Below are 14,803 nucleotides of genomic sequence, written 5' to 3' on the forward strand. Positions count from 1 at the left end.
CTGACCTGTCCTTGTGCGAACACAGCGGGGAGACGACATGGTTAGAAAAACCCAGAGCAGAGCTGGTTTGCTTGTTAATATGGTCTGTATGCTTGTCTGATATTTCAAAATACCCCAGAAGGCATGAAAAACATAAGAGGTGAAAGTCACCTGTAATCCCTCATCCGAATGCAACCGTTAAAAGGTCTCGTCTGCCACGTCATTCTCCCCGTGGGTTTGAGGAAAGTCGGGTGCTGGGCCACTATCTCCGGGGTAACACGATGACCTCGTCAGGGGCACCAAATCCGGGGTGCTACCCAGCTATGCGGGGCTTTCCTTCTAGACCCATTGCGACACCTCATACCCTGGGGGGGTCACCGTTGCGTTCGTCACCCTGTTACTGAAAGACACAGCTCAAATATTTTCCAAATCCTGAGACGGTTCCTTTCAGTAGAAATTTTACATTTTTCAACAGTGGGCAAAATCTGTCAATAGTTCATCACTTTGTTCTGCTATTAGTGAAGACTGGTAATTTTTCATTGCAACGTGACTCTTCACAACATGAATCGAAAGCCATTTAGGTTACAAAGTAGTGCTTTTTCTGAAAACAGGTGCATTCAGCTGGCTGAATGTTAACAGCTGGCCAGCCCCGAGTGGACCAGGCTGGGACAGGATGTGGCTGTCCACCACCCTACCCCACCCCCTGCCCCAGGAGCCCCGAGGGACCCTGCGACCCAGGAGGTGCCCTGCAGACAGTTCTGGACCAGGCTGGGTCCTGTATCCACGATTACAAACTACAGAACACAGCCGTGAGGACACGCACTCACCACGACAGCGTCACGTGCAGGTCACAGCCCCGTCAGACCCTTGTGGTGAAGCGGCAACTACTAGGAGGTGACGGTGCCTGTCCTCAGGGCACAGGTGCTGGGAAACCCCCTCGGAGGGTGTTCCTGTCCTGCATCCATCACCCAGAACGGCTCTTCTGCCAAAAGAAAGCAGTGGCAGCAGCGGGCCCCTTGGTTAGTCATTCAGCACCATCTGTACCCCCTTTGGACTATTTTATCACAAAGTTAAAGGATTTTTAGCCAATTCATTTCTTTAAAGCTGATTCGTGTTCTGCCCTTCTTTTGTTCAATCCAGTATCAACTGAGAACCATAAAATCTAGAAAGTAGATAAATGGCTAGAATTAAATGGGGAGAAAGAAGAGAAAGTCCCCTGGCCTGTGACAACAGTCGGAAAATATCTGGTGATGTACATCCGTGAGTGAGCATCTGAGGTTCAGGGTCTGAAACCACCAGTGGAACCACACGCCCCCAGAGGCAGGTGTAGCACGGGACGAGAGCAGGAGTGGGTGAGGTGGGGGGGAGGGGAGGAAGAGGGGACGAGGGCAGGGACAGGCCAGGAGACCAGCGAGGGGAAGGCAGAAACACGCACACCACGGGAAAGGAAGGTGTCACCTGGCGTGAGACGGCATCGTGGTCATCCAGTCCCTAAGGGAGGTCAGGGTTTCTCTCCAGAAGAGGCCACTGTTTGGGAAAAACAGATGGAAACCTTTTTACAAGATGAAGATGATTAAGTAAAGAACGTACTCCTATCAGCTGGGTGCTGAGGGGAGGCTTGCTTCAGGCTCTAACTCCTGAAGTCACTGCAGTAAAATCAGAAGGGGGGGCCCAGGGCAGGGCAGACGCAGCGCCTGCTGTTCCCAGACAGCGTCCATTCAGATACACAAAAGATACATCCCGACAGCTGAAGTTGAAGTTGGTCATTTATTTATGAGTCTACACATTTTGTTGGCATCTTAAATGAGGTTGAAGGTGTCGAGAACGGGTACCATCAGCTCTGAGTGACTGAGTCACCGGAAGCAGATGCCAGTAACCGTGCAAACTAACAGTCAGAGTATATAAAGCATGTTTTATTTTTTAAAAACCTCAGCAATAAGAATTCAACCTTCTTTGAAGCCAATCATTTTCCTGTTAAAAACGGCAGACACTTCACTCTTCACACAGAGAAGCTATGTTTTTACAGAATTCAAACAAACCTGTTCTCTCATCAGCCAGTGAACAAAACAAAGATGCTTTGGTAAATTCTATCAAGAAAAAATATCTTTCCCCCAAAGCATACTAATAAATATTTATATTAAAACCCGCATATATTTTCGTTTAATCAGACACAACAGAAGAAAAATTCATTTTTACGTTAATCTTTGTAGATAAGTGTGATTTGTGTGCATATTCCAGCCCCGGTCTGGTTTTGAGGAACAACGGTATGAAGAGCTGTTCTGCCGGCTGGTCACCACGGGGGTTTCACAGGCACTGAGCGTTGCAGCGCACAGGCACAGGCTCCCCACGGTGAGGACGCTGTCCCCACCCCCGCGCTGAGCTCCCTGCCTAGAGCCTCGGACACGAGGTCTGCGTCCCTGCACCGCAACACAGGATTAGCCCAAGACAAGCCCGCGGCTCCTGCTTTAAAATCCTCATGTAAATGACGGTCTGGAGCTCGTCTGCAGCCACAGCAAGCGTCTCTTTAGGAAGAAGGACTACAGTCTATGTACTGAACTGTTTACCTGAGGAAACACGGTTTTCAGTTCCGGTGTTAACCATTTCAAGGTTCTAACGCAAACTGGATTTTACCACCACTTACATGTCCCCCTTTAAAGGCTCAGTGAAGTAAACTTCTTGTCTTTTAGGAAAAGACGGACATAGATGACTGATGGATGCTACGTAGACAGAGAGAGAGAGATGGTTAGAGGACAGGTAGACATTGTACACGGATGGCTGGAGATGACAGTGTAGACAGATGACTGGTTGAGAAATGACAGATGACAGGCAGACACTGTCACCCCCCAGAGTCTACAGAAATGCTAAATGACACCCCCTTATGTGGAACAGCACAGAACTGAACACTGAGGACAGTGGCTTTTAAAGAGAGGAATGCACAGTGTAACTGGAGGTTTTCGTTTTTAACCAAAAAACCCCTATACCTTCTCTGTGAAGCCACCGTGACCTGAGATAGACACGTACTCCTGTGGATCAGAGCTGTCCTGCTGAGGACACACGTGCACGGGTACCCGACCAAGGGGCCAGTCTATCAGGGAGGCAGAAAGCAAGTCTGGAGACACATGAGACGCCTCAGTGACGTGCCCAAACCAGCCAGTCTCTCATTTGGAAAAACAAAACCCTGGGTGTTAGAGAAGAGAGGCACTTTCATCATTTTACATACAGTTTTAACTCTTAACGAGCAAGTTATCATCTTCCAAACAAAATTAAGTGTCAAGTTGCTAAAACTGATCCATGCTTTATAGCATTCTTTAATCTGCAATCAAAAACAGAGAACAAAATTTTAGAAGAAAGTAAGATCAATATTTAAAAGTTCAGGAGAAGTAAAAATAAAACCTCAAGATAAGAACAACTGTCACCATCTAATGCGCTTACGGGAGGCTGGAGATGAAGATGTGTTTGCAGACAGTGCATTCACGCTGATCAGATACAGCCTTAGCTTCTCCAGGGTTTATTCTGCTTGCATATTTCAAAATTTAGTACAAAAGAAGAGTTAACACAATGTAACACGACCTTTGGAAGATTCATTTTACACCTGGATTGCAGGTTTCTGGCAACAGAAGAGAACTGCGCAGCTGCTACATTCTTGTGTCATAGACTACACGTATGTGCTACATGCAGAGAAAGGGATCAAGTCACGGAACAAAAAACTGCAACCGAGGACACAGGAAGACGGTTTTGTGGCAAAATGCAAATTACCACTGGACAGCAGCAAACCTCACGTCTCCAGTCTCAGCAACACTTGGACGACAGGAGGACGTTTCCACATAAGGCAGTCGACGTGCGGTCCCTGTTCGTGTCCACCGAGGAATTTCCTACGTAAGCGTTTGAAGAGGGAGAGTCCACGTAAAACGGCACAGGGCAGGTTCTCTGCACATTTCATCTGGGAAAGACCAAACTTGATACTCTACTGAAAAAACACTGTGATACAGCAAACTCTAGGAATCTGAATGAAATGAGATACAAAGGTGCAAAATCAGGCAGATCTTGGTTTGTGAACTCGCAGGAGTGGGGCCGTCACTCCAGCTCCTCCCAGTCGTCCGTCAGGTGGCCTCTGCTCTGCCGACGGATGCTGACCAGCTTCCCCGCTGACCTGAGGCTCCAGCGCGAGCTGTTTCCGGCGCTGGCCAGGCTGGTGTACTTGGTGGAGCCCCTGGCGTCCTCCTCCCAGCCTGGCCCAGACAGACGGTCACTCATGAGGTCGCCCGAGTCGGCTGCCATGTCTTCAAGAGCAAGTTTTGGAGGCTCCCAACCTTCGATCTCATCTGGTTTCTTAGACTGTGTATTCTGTTTCAAAACCAAATTGTCCCAAAATCCAGACTTCTTCTCCATCTTCAAGTCTTCTTTTAATCGTAAGTTAGTTCTACAGGAGACGAAAGAGTTAAGTGTTGGTGATCAATCATCTCAGAGCCTCAAGTTGTGTTTATTTTATAAAATAAAAGGTTCTTTTGAAAGTCTTGTTTGGAAAGCTCACAGAGATTTATATGTAAAACTTGAAATATTAATAAGGAAAAATCAGCCACTACACATGATTAGGGAAACTTGTGAATGCTGTATTTAAGGTACCACACTTGGCAAAATGCAAAGTCACTCTCAGACAGAAGAGAAAAAAGCGGACTGTCTCAAGGCCACACGGAAGGCCGAGCTCGTCTCTGAACCAACCTGAGAAAAGAAGCCCCAGGTCCAGATTCAGAAAGGGGGGTTACTCCATTTACCACAGGTTCAGTTTTCCACAGGTTTATTCACAGCTGCAGCGCTGTGCGCTCTGAGGAAAACACGGCCGACTGTGGAGGCGGATGCTCACACACGACTCAGGGCTCTGGCCGCGGTCCCCCAGCCTGGCTGCTGGGAGCATCCCCAGGACACAGGTAAAAACGCTGGCGTCCAGGCCCGACCCCTTCAGAGTCTCATTTAATTGGACTGAGGGGCCAGGACACAGGTATGTTTTCAGGCCCCCCATGAGCTGCCACCCTGACATCCAAGAGGACCAACTTACACAGTCCCTGCAGAGAAGGCGCATGAGGTCATGACCATGGGGTCAGAGGCAGGGGAGGGCCAGACAGCACTGGCAGGTCATAAGTGCTGCTGAGGCACCCGGTCCTCGGAGGAGAGGCCTCTCTACGGTCAGACTCACCAGGAGTCACCTGCCGCTGGCAATTCTACTAGGTCGTCACTGAATTTATATTTTCATCTTTAAAAACATTTTTTTGTTGTTGTTGGCCATGCTGCATGGCTTGTGGGATCTTAGTTCCCCAACCAGGGATCAAACCCCGGCCCACGGCAGTGCAAGCGCAGAGTCCTAACCAGTGGACTGCCAGGGAACTCCCTAAATACATTTTTTTAACTTTCAAAATATTTATAATAAACTAGCAGCACTGTCAGCCTAAATATATTCAATTTTCTAAAATCTTTAAAATTTATTTATTTTTGGCTGTGTTGGGTTTTTGTTGCTGTACGCAGGCTTTCTCTCGTTGTGGCACGCAGGCTTCTCATTACAGTGGCTTGTTGCAGAGCACGGGCTCTAGGTGCATGGACTTCAGTAGTTGTGGCACACGGGCTCAGTAGTTGTGGCTCGCGGGCTCTAGAGCACAGGCTCAGTAGTTGTGATGCACAGGCTTAGTTGCTCTGCAGCTTGTGGGATCTTCCCGGACCAGGGCTGGAACCCGTGTCCCCTACCTTGGTAGGCAGATTCTTAACCACTGCGCCACCAGGGAAGCCCCCGTTTTCTAAAATCTTTTACAGTTTACAATCAATCTTTGCATTTTTAGCTGGGTTTTTTTCTTGATTTTCTGAAACTACTACACACCTTAAGCATGACTACAGGCTGCTTTAAGACTCATAAGTTCTATTTACTGTTAAGTTTGAGAGCTGGTCAGAGAAGCTTTTTTTCCCACTTTTCCATAATCTTTCTAAGTGCTTACTGTCAAAATCAGTACAACTCATTTCTGCCTCCTCACGCGGGGAAGGAAGCCTTGAGCGTCCCCGCAGATGGCCCTGCTCTCCACCACCTCTGGAACGGCTGCCATCCAGACAGCAGCTACTCACCCTCTGGACTTGGGGGATTTACATCTTTCCAGCAGGTGCTGCTCATCATCCTTGTTAAACAGCGAAGTCACTTCTTTCCAGCCTCGGAAACTCGCTCCCTGAACCTAATAAAAGGTTAAGAAAAGATCACATCTGACAGTAAATAAACAGGTCACACAGCTGTATTATGCAGTAACTGTGGGGCTGACATTCAGCACAGAAGCTGGCACCAATTTCCTTACCTGCCGTATCCACACAGGGACTTTCCCCATCAGTTGCAGGTAAGTTCTCCCATCAGTTGCAGGTAATCTCCGTTACCCAGTGAGGACAGTGGGTAAACCCACCCACGTTTAATAACGGACGATCAGTGACCACACTTCAGCCAAACCAGGTCGGGATGGTAGGGCTCCTGACACGAGATGGGGGGCTGCACCAACCTCCAGGTGGACTTTGAGAAGAAACCACGCGTTTTTGTTTATTCTAAGACAAATGATTTTGTACTTTTTCATTTCTGAAATCAGGATGTAACTAACGCCTGGCATCTTAGATTCAAAGAGATACAGTAATAAGGGAGGAATGGAGAAAAGGAAGGACATCTCCAGAAGTCTCGTGTCAAGTGCCTTTACCGTGAGCCACTCTGATGTCCCTGGAGCCCAAAATCACCAACTGCAGCTGGTTTTCTTTGAAGGGGATGGAGGAGGGCAGACCTGGGTTTAAATGCTTTGAAATGTTACAAGTGCAGCAGCACTGAAACCTGAACCAGGAGGCCGCAAGCAAGCACTGGTGTGAGACCATCCACAGAACAGGAAACGAACGGCTTGCGACCCTGCTGCGCTCGCCCCTCCAGGGCTGATTATGTCTCGCTGAGGGCTCAGATGATGGTTGGCATGTTTTTTAGCAATTAAGCATTTTTTAATTAAGGTGTCTACGTTTTTAAAGACATAATACTACTGCACATTTAAAAGACTACAATCTAGTGTAAACACAACTTTTATACACGCTGGGAAATCAGAAACTTGGCATGACTTGCTTTATTGCAGTGACCTGGACGGAACCCACTCTCTGCCTGTGCAGCAAGGTTGTCGAGAGACTGCATCCTACGTTGTCATCACAAGGAGACAAACCTATTTCCTCCTTTTTCCTGTATCTACACGAGATGATGGGTGGTAACTAACCCTAGCGTGGTCATCACTTCCTGACGTATGTCAGTCCCGGCATCACACTACACATGTGGAATTTATACAGTGAGGCGTGTCAGTTACTTCTCAATAAAACTGGGGAGAAAAAAAGAGCTCTAGGGCAACCACTCTGTAGCCTACAGGAGAAACTTACCACAAATCACTGAGATGATCTGAATGAGACGGTAAGTCTTACATGTGGGCCCCAGAGCTTGGGGGGAACTGAAAGGAGCGTCTAAAAACGTTTACAGTAATAAAAACCTCACCACAAACCGCCTGCGCCCCTCAGCCCGGGAGGCCCAGGCTGCGGGAACGTGTCACGGCTCGGGGCGTTCTCCCCCTCCTCCCCTCCCCTTTGCCTCTAAACCCCCCCTTCCCAGCTTCCTCTCGCCTGTAATTGGGAAACACAGACACGCTCGCCCTCTGGGCAGGTGCAGGGATGCACGTGAGGCGAAGAGCCCTCTGGGTGTCACCCCCCACCCTTCCGTGGGGAGCATAAGGGCCCGTGTCAGACCCTGAGCTCTAACAAACCTCCCCCACACCTCCCGCTGGACACTGCCCACCAGGCTCGCCTCCACCTTGCCGCCCCTCGAGAAGGACAGCCTTCTTCCCGCCTCTCCCTCCACGGGCTGGCCTTGGTGCCCCTAGTCCGGCCGGGCTCAGAACCTGTAGGTGACCCTGCCCCCTTGGATGCCACATCTGTCCCCGGTGTGTGAATCCAGGCCTCTGGTTGTGGGGAGGACACCTGTCCCACTGCCACACGTCACTCAAGGACTGGCAATACCTGCCAGGTGACATAAGAGCGAGGCTCCACGTCCCCAACAAGCAGACATCCCAGGTCACAGCTGACACGGCACCTGGAAGAAATCAGAGAGACCAGGTGCAAAAACCTCTCTCTGCTGGCAGATAACTACTCAGTGACAAGTTATGGCACATCTACAGAGCAGTAGGAGTTCTGAGTGGTGAGCGCTCACGTACAGTGTGGGGCAAACGGCCCGCTGGCAGCCTGAGGGAAACTCACCCTGGGCCAGGCACATCCTACAGGAGCGCGGCCATCACACTGGGCTTAACGATCCCAAAAGAATGTGTCAAAGCCAGACCGCTCCTTCACTGACAAACCTGCTCTGCCTGCAGTGCTCACGTTTACACCAGAACCGCACCCTGAGAGGGACACGGGGATGTCACCCACAGACATGACTGCAGCCACCCAGCAGGTCCCAGCCCAAGGGCTCTGCCCCTGATCTCAAGGGAGGCTGCCTTCCACAAGCACCACACGAAGGGTGCCCGTGGACATGGAAGCGCTCCTGAGCTCAACTGGAACCGTGGGCTGTGTGGAGTGCAAGTGCCATTCGCAGTGTGGGGTGAGGAAGTTTCCATCCTCAGAGGGCAGAGGTGACAAACTCAAATGCTTCTTGCAGTCAGAAGGGCCAGGGGTAAAAAAAATTATAAGTGAGAAGAGAGCCAGGGAGAAAGGGACGGCCCCAAAATAAAGACAAACATGATAACGCTATGAAACTCTGAGCGGTACCCAAGAAGCTGCCCAAAAGAGATGAAAAAATGAATTTCAGCTCCGAACAAGGAAGAATTACTTTTCCCTGTGCCCATAACTCAGTTGAAAAAAGTACTTCACGCCCCATGGGAGGAAAATCTATGAAATCCGAGAAAGAAAGTTGTCATCCGTAACTTACCAAAACTCGTTCTGTTGGAGCAATTTAGCAGGAGGGTCTTGTCACACCTCGTCTACTGCCCTGTGTGAGCACAAAGCCCGACTGGGTTCTCCGGGCCTCCCGCTCTGCCTGGGCAGAAAGTGAATTCACAGCACTGCCCACGGCTGAATAAAGCTCCCAGCCTTGCCAACCAGAGTCCCAACAGGCAGAGCTGATCACCCACAAAGCAAAGCCAGCAGCACCATCCGACAAGGGAACTTGGGGCATGGGTCAGCTTGAGTCAAGACCACAAAGAGCCTTACCACCTGCTGCCCCTGGGAGGGGAAACTAACCCACGTCCCGCCCACAGCTGAGTACAGTCTTCAGCCCACCTGACCAGGGGCCCTGAGCAGAGCACACAGGAGGCTGTGCTGTCTATCCAGCAGCCCTGCTTACAGTGGCAGCTGAGTGGAGGGCACAGCCCCAAGTTTTCCCCTTCTGCAGAGCAAAACCAGTGGCCCCGTCTAGCCGGGGAATTCAGGCACAGTCCAGTCTGACTTGGGATCCCAAACACTGAGCTGGGAAGACCCTGAGGCCCACCCTGCTGCCCCACCAGGGCACAGAAGCTAATGCACAGCCCCCTCTACTGCTGAGGATAGCGTCCCATCCTGGCTGGCTGTGGAGCCTAACCAGAGAACCCAGGCCCCTGCAGTCCCTCTTACAGTCTCAACTTGGAAAAAGAACGAAGCCAGCCAACCTGTCTGAATGCTGTCAGCCAGCAGCAACCTCCCCCCGCCAACACGACCTCAGGGCCCAGGGCTCAGACAGTGGCCTCGCCCCAAAGTAAACATGCATAGCAAGCCCCATCTGCCTAAGCACGTTAGCAGCTGACAGGTCCAGAAACACAAACTAAGCTGCTCAAGAACTGTCTCTAGCAGAGAATCTATAAGGTCTGGAAGAGGAACCCACTCACTCAAAAGCACAGAAAACAACGTAACGAATCAAGCATCACAACAGCAGGTAAATGTCAAACCACCAAAGGGAACTAATAAAGCTCCAATAACTGACCCTAAAGAAATGTGATATCTATGAACTATCAAAGAATTCAGAATAACCCTACTAAAGAAGTTTAGTGAACCACAATAACACAGACAACTAAATGAAATTAGGAAAACAACACATTAACAAAACAGGAAGTTCAACAAAGAAGTAGACACCATCAAAAACAAAAACAAAGAAAACCACACACCAGAAATCTTGGAACTGAAAAACACAGCCACTGAACTGAAAAATTTCAATAGAGAGCTTCAAAACTAGCCTTCACAATACAGAGAAACAATTGAAACGATCTGTGACCTGGAAGACAGGACAGCTGAAATTATCCAGTCAGAGGAGCAAAAAAAAAGAAAGAATGAAGAAGGCCAGAGGGACTTGTGGAACACAGTCAGAAACAACAATATCCACATTACAGGAATTCCAGGAGAAGATAAAGGGACAGAAAGTATATTTAAAGCAATAATGGCTGAAAATGTCTCAAGCCTGGGGAGAGAAATGGATATCCAGATCCATGAAACCCAGAGGACTCCAAATAGGTTGAACCCAAATACATCTACATTGAGACACACAATTAAATTGTTAAAAGTCAAAGACAAACAGTTTTGAAAGCAGCAAGAGAAAAGAGACAAGTTACATACAAGGGAACCCACTACCCTCCCCCAATAAAACTATGGAGAGATTTCTAAGAGAAACTTTTCAGGCCAGGAGAGGATGGGATGATATATTCAAAATATATATATATTTTTTTTTTTGCGGTACACGGGCCTCTCACTGTTGTGGCCTCTCCCGTTGCGGAGCACAGGCTCCGGATGCGCAGGCCCAGCGGCCATGGCTCACGGGCCCAGCCGCTCCGAGGCATGTGGGATCCTCCCAGACCAGGGCACGAACCCGTGTCCCCTGCATCGGCAGGCGGACTCTCAACCACTGCGCCACCAGGGAGGCCCCCAGATATTTTTTAATTATTAAAATTTTTACTTTATTTATTGAATTATAATTAACATACAATATTATAAAATGTTATAAAATATTAAAAGAAAAAACTGTCAACTAAGATTTCTATACCACCAAAACTGTCCTTCAGAAATAAGGAGAGATAAGGACTCTGCCAAACAAACAAAAGCTGAGGGAGCTCATCAGCAAAATAAAAGGAATCTAATTAATATCATAAAGACATATGAAGGTAGTGTAAAACTCACTAGTACAGGTAAATTTATAGTCAGAGAGTCTGTAATATGGTAATAATGGTGGTGCATAAATCACAACTCTACTAAAAATAATCATAACTACAATAATCTTTCCTTGGATATACAACATAAAAAATATGTAAACTATAATATCAGTAACCTAAAATGTGAGGGGGAAAAGAAATAGAAGTTAAATACTGCCTTCCAATGCAGGGGACACAGGTTCGATCCCTGGTCTGGGAAGATCCCACATGCCACGGAGCAACTAAGCCCGTGCACCACAACTACTGTGCTCTAGAGCCCGCGAGCCACAACTGCTGAAGCCCGTGTGCCCCAATTACTGAACGCTGCATGCTTTAGGGCCTGCGTGCTGCAACCACTGAAGCCCATGTGCCTAGAGCCCATGCTCCGCAACAAGAGAAGCCACTGCAATGAGAAGCCCGAGCACCACAACGAAGAGCAGCCCCCACTCACCGCAACTAGAGAAAGCCTGTGCGCAGCAACAAAGACCCAAGGCAGCCAAAAAACAAACAAAAAACACAATAAAAGAGAGCAGGATAAAAAGCAAGGAACAATGGATCTATGACATAGCCAGAAAGAAATTAACAAAGTGTCTTGCCTATCAATAATTAAATATAAATGCACTAAAGTTTCCAATCAAAAGACACAAAATGACTGAATGGATTAAAAAAGCAAGACCCAACAATATGCTTCCTACAAAGAGACTCACTTTAGCCTTAAAGACACACATAGGCTGAGAGTGAATGGATGATGGAAAAAGATACTTCAAGACAAAATAGACTTTACAAATGGCAAACAGGGACAAAGAAGGCCATTATATAATGATAAAGGGGTCAGTCCATCAAGAAGATACAATTAATATTTAAGTACCCAACATTGGAGCACATAAACATATAAAATAAAAACTAACAGACCTAAGGGAATTCCCTGGCAGTCCAGTGGTTCGACTCGGCTCTTTCACTGCTAAGGGCCTGGGTTTGATCCCTGGTTGGGGAACTAAGACCCCACAAGTCACGCAGTGTGGCCAAAAAAGCAAAACAAAACTAACAGAGCTAAAAAGAGAAATAAACTGCAATACAGTAATAGCTGGGGAATTTAATACCCCACTCTCAACAATGGATATAGATCATCCAGACAGAGAATCAATATGGAAACAGTGAGTCTGAACAACACTATAGATGAAATGAACCTAACAGACACATGCAGAACATTCTATATAGCATGATAGCAAAATACACGTTCTTTTAAGCACACATGGAACGTTTTCTATGACAGACCATATGTTAGGCCACAAAACAAGTCTGAGCAAATTCAAGAAGGCTGAAAGTATGGTTAAGTATCTTCTCTGACCCCAACATATACCATCAGTAAGAGGAGAAAAACTGGAAACTGCATGAACACATGGAAACTAAACAAGGCTCTCCTGAACAACCCACAGGTCAAAGAAGATATTAAAGGGGAAATAAAACTGTTATCTTGAGACAAACAAAAATGGAAACACAGCATACTAAAACTTACAGATGCAATGAAAGCAGTTCTAAGAGACAAGTTCACACAGAAACAAGGAAGATCCCGAATAACATAACTCCGTGCTTCAGGGAAGTAGAAAAAAAAGAACGAACTGAGCCCAAAGTTAGTAGAATAAAGAAAATGATAAAGAGAAGAAATAAATGAAGTAGAGAACAAGAAAATGATAGAAAGATTTACAAAACTAAGAGTTGGTTCTTTGAAAACATAAACAAAATTGACAAACCTTTAGCTAGACTCACCAGGGAAAACAGAACCAAAATCAACAAAACTCTAAATGAAAGAAACATTACAATTGATACCACATAAATATAAGGATCATAAGAAGCTACTATGAAGTTACAACTCATCACAGAAAAACAAACAACCATAAGAGAATACTATGAACAGTTACATGCCAACAAACTGGACAACAAGATGAAATGGAAAGATTCTCAGAAACATATAACCTACTGAGACTGAATAAGAAGAAATATAAAATCTGAACAGACCATTTACTAGTAAGGGAATTAAATCAGTAATTTAAAAAATCTCCCAATGAAGAGAAGTCCAGGACCAGACAGCTTCACTGGTGAATTTTATCAAACATTTAAAGAAGAATTAACATTAATTCTTCTCAAACTCTTCCAGAAAATCGGAGAGGAAGGAACACTTGTAAACTCATTTTTCAAGGCCAGAATTACCCTGATATCAAAGTCAGAAAAGAACAGTGCAAGAAAAGAAAAATTATAGGCAGGCCAATTTTCCTGATGAACACAGATGCAAAAATTCTCAATACTAGCGAACCAAATTCAGCAGCACATTAAAAGGATCCTTCACCATGATCAAGTGGGATTTCCCTGGGATGCAAAGATGGTTGAAACACACAAATCAAATAAGTGTGATACATCACATTAATAGAAGGAAAGAAAAGAAATACCATCTCAGTAGATGCAGAAAAGGCATGACAAAATTTTCAGCATTCATGATAAAAACTCTTAAGTATGGAAGGAACATACCTCAGCATAATAAAGACTACAGATTAAAAGCCCACAGCTAACATCATACTCAATGATGAAAGGTTGAAAACTTTTCCCCTAAGATCAGGAACAAGACAAGGATGTCCACTCTCACCACTCCTATTCAACACAGTACTTACTGGAAGTCCTAGCCAGAGCAGTCAGGCCAGAGAAATAAATAGAGAGTATCAGAATTGGAAAGGAAAAAGGAAAACTGTTTCTATTTGCAGAATCCATGATTTTATATACAGAAAATCCTAATGACTCCACCAAAAACACCCTGTTAGAACTAATCAATGAAGTCAATAAAGCTGCAGGTTACAAAATTAACATTCAGGACTTCCCTGGTGGCGCAGTGGTTAATAATGTGCCTGCCAGTGCAGGCGACACGGGTTTGAGCCCTGGTCTGGGAAGATCCCACATGCCACAGAGCAACTAAGCCCATGCGCCACAACTACTGAGCCTGCACGCTATAACTACTGAGCCCTCGTGCCACAACTACCAAAGCCCACATGCCTAGAGCCCGTGCTCCGCAACAAGAGAAGCCACTGCAATGAGAAGCCCACGCACCGCAGCGAAGAGTAGCCCCTGCTCACCTCAACTAGAGAACGCCTGCGCACAGCAACAAAGACCCAACACAGCCCAAAACAGATAAATAAATAAATTTTAAACATTAGCATTCAAAAATTTGTACCATTTCTACAAGCTAACAATAAATTATGTGAAAAAGAAATAAAATGATACCATTTACAATGGCATCTAAAACATAAAATACTTAGGAATAAATTTAACCAAGGAAGTCAAAGATCTCTACACGGAAGACTACAAGACATTGACGAAAAAGATACAAGTAAATGGGAAGGTATCCCATGTTCATGGGTTGGAGGAATTAATATTGTTAAAATGTCCATACTACCCAAAGCCATCTCTAGATTCAATGCAATCCCTATTGAGATTCTAATGGCATTTTTTACAGAAGTGGAAAAAACAGAAACAATCCTAAAATGTGTATGGAACCATAAAAGACCTTGAATAGCTAAAGTAATCCTGAGAAAGAAGAACAAAGCAAAAGGCATCACACTTCTTGATTTCAAGCTATACTATAAAGCTATAGTCATCAAAACAGTATGGTA

At 46.3% G+C, this 14,803-nt stretch overlaps 1 protein-coding gene across 2 annotated transcripts in view; it reads right to left on the reverse strand.

Moving 5' to 3' along the window:
* Positions 1–3,528: 3,528 nt before the first annotated feature.
* The window catches only part of TDRP (testis development related protein), a gene marked incomplete at its 5' end in the record, with an annotated part of 54,409 nt that continues 43,134 nt past the window's right edge, over positions 3,529–14,803 (reverse strand). Inside the window, 2 exons of one of the 2 annotated variants that reach the window (XM_079726628.1) lie at positions 3,529–4,399; positions 6,082–6,179. In XM_079726628.1, the coding sequence (XP_079582754.1) occupies positions 4,054–4,399; positions 6,082–6,179 (444 nt within the window). In that variant the 3' untranslated portion in view covers positions 3,529–4,053. Of the gene's footprint in view, positions 4,400–6,081; positions 6,186–14,803 lie in introns of both variants that reach the window. The other variant, XM_079726627.1, reaches the window with a different exon arrangement.

The sequence above is a fragment of the Hyperoodon ampullatus genome (assembly GCF_949752795.1).
Source record: "Hyperoodon ampullatus genome assembly, chromosome: 20".
Lineage (NCBI taxonomy): Eukaryota > Metazoa > Chordata > Mammalia > Artiodactyla > Ziphiidae > Hyperoodon > Hyperoodon ampullatus.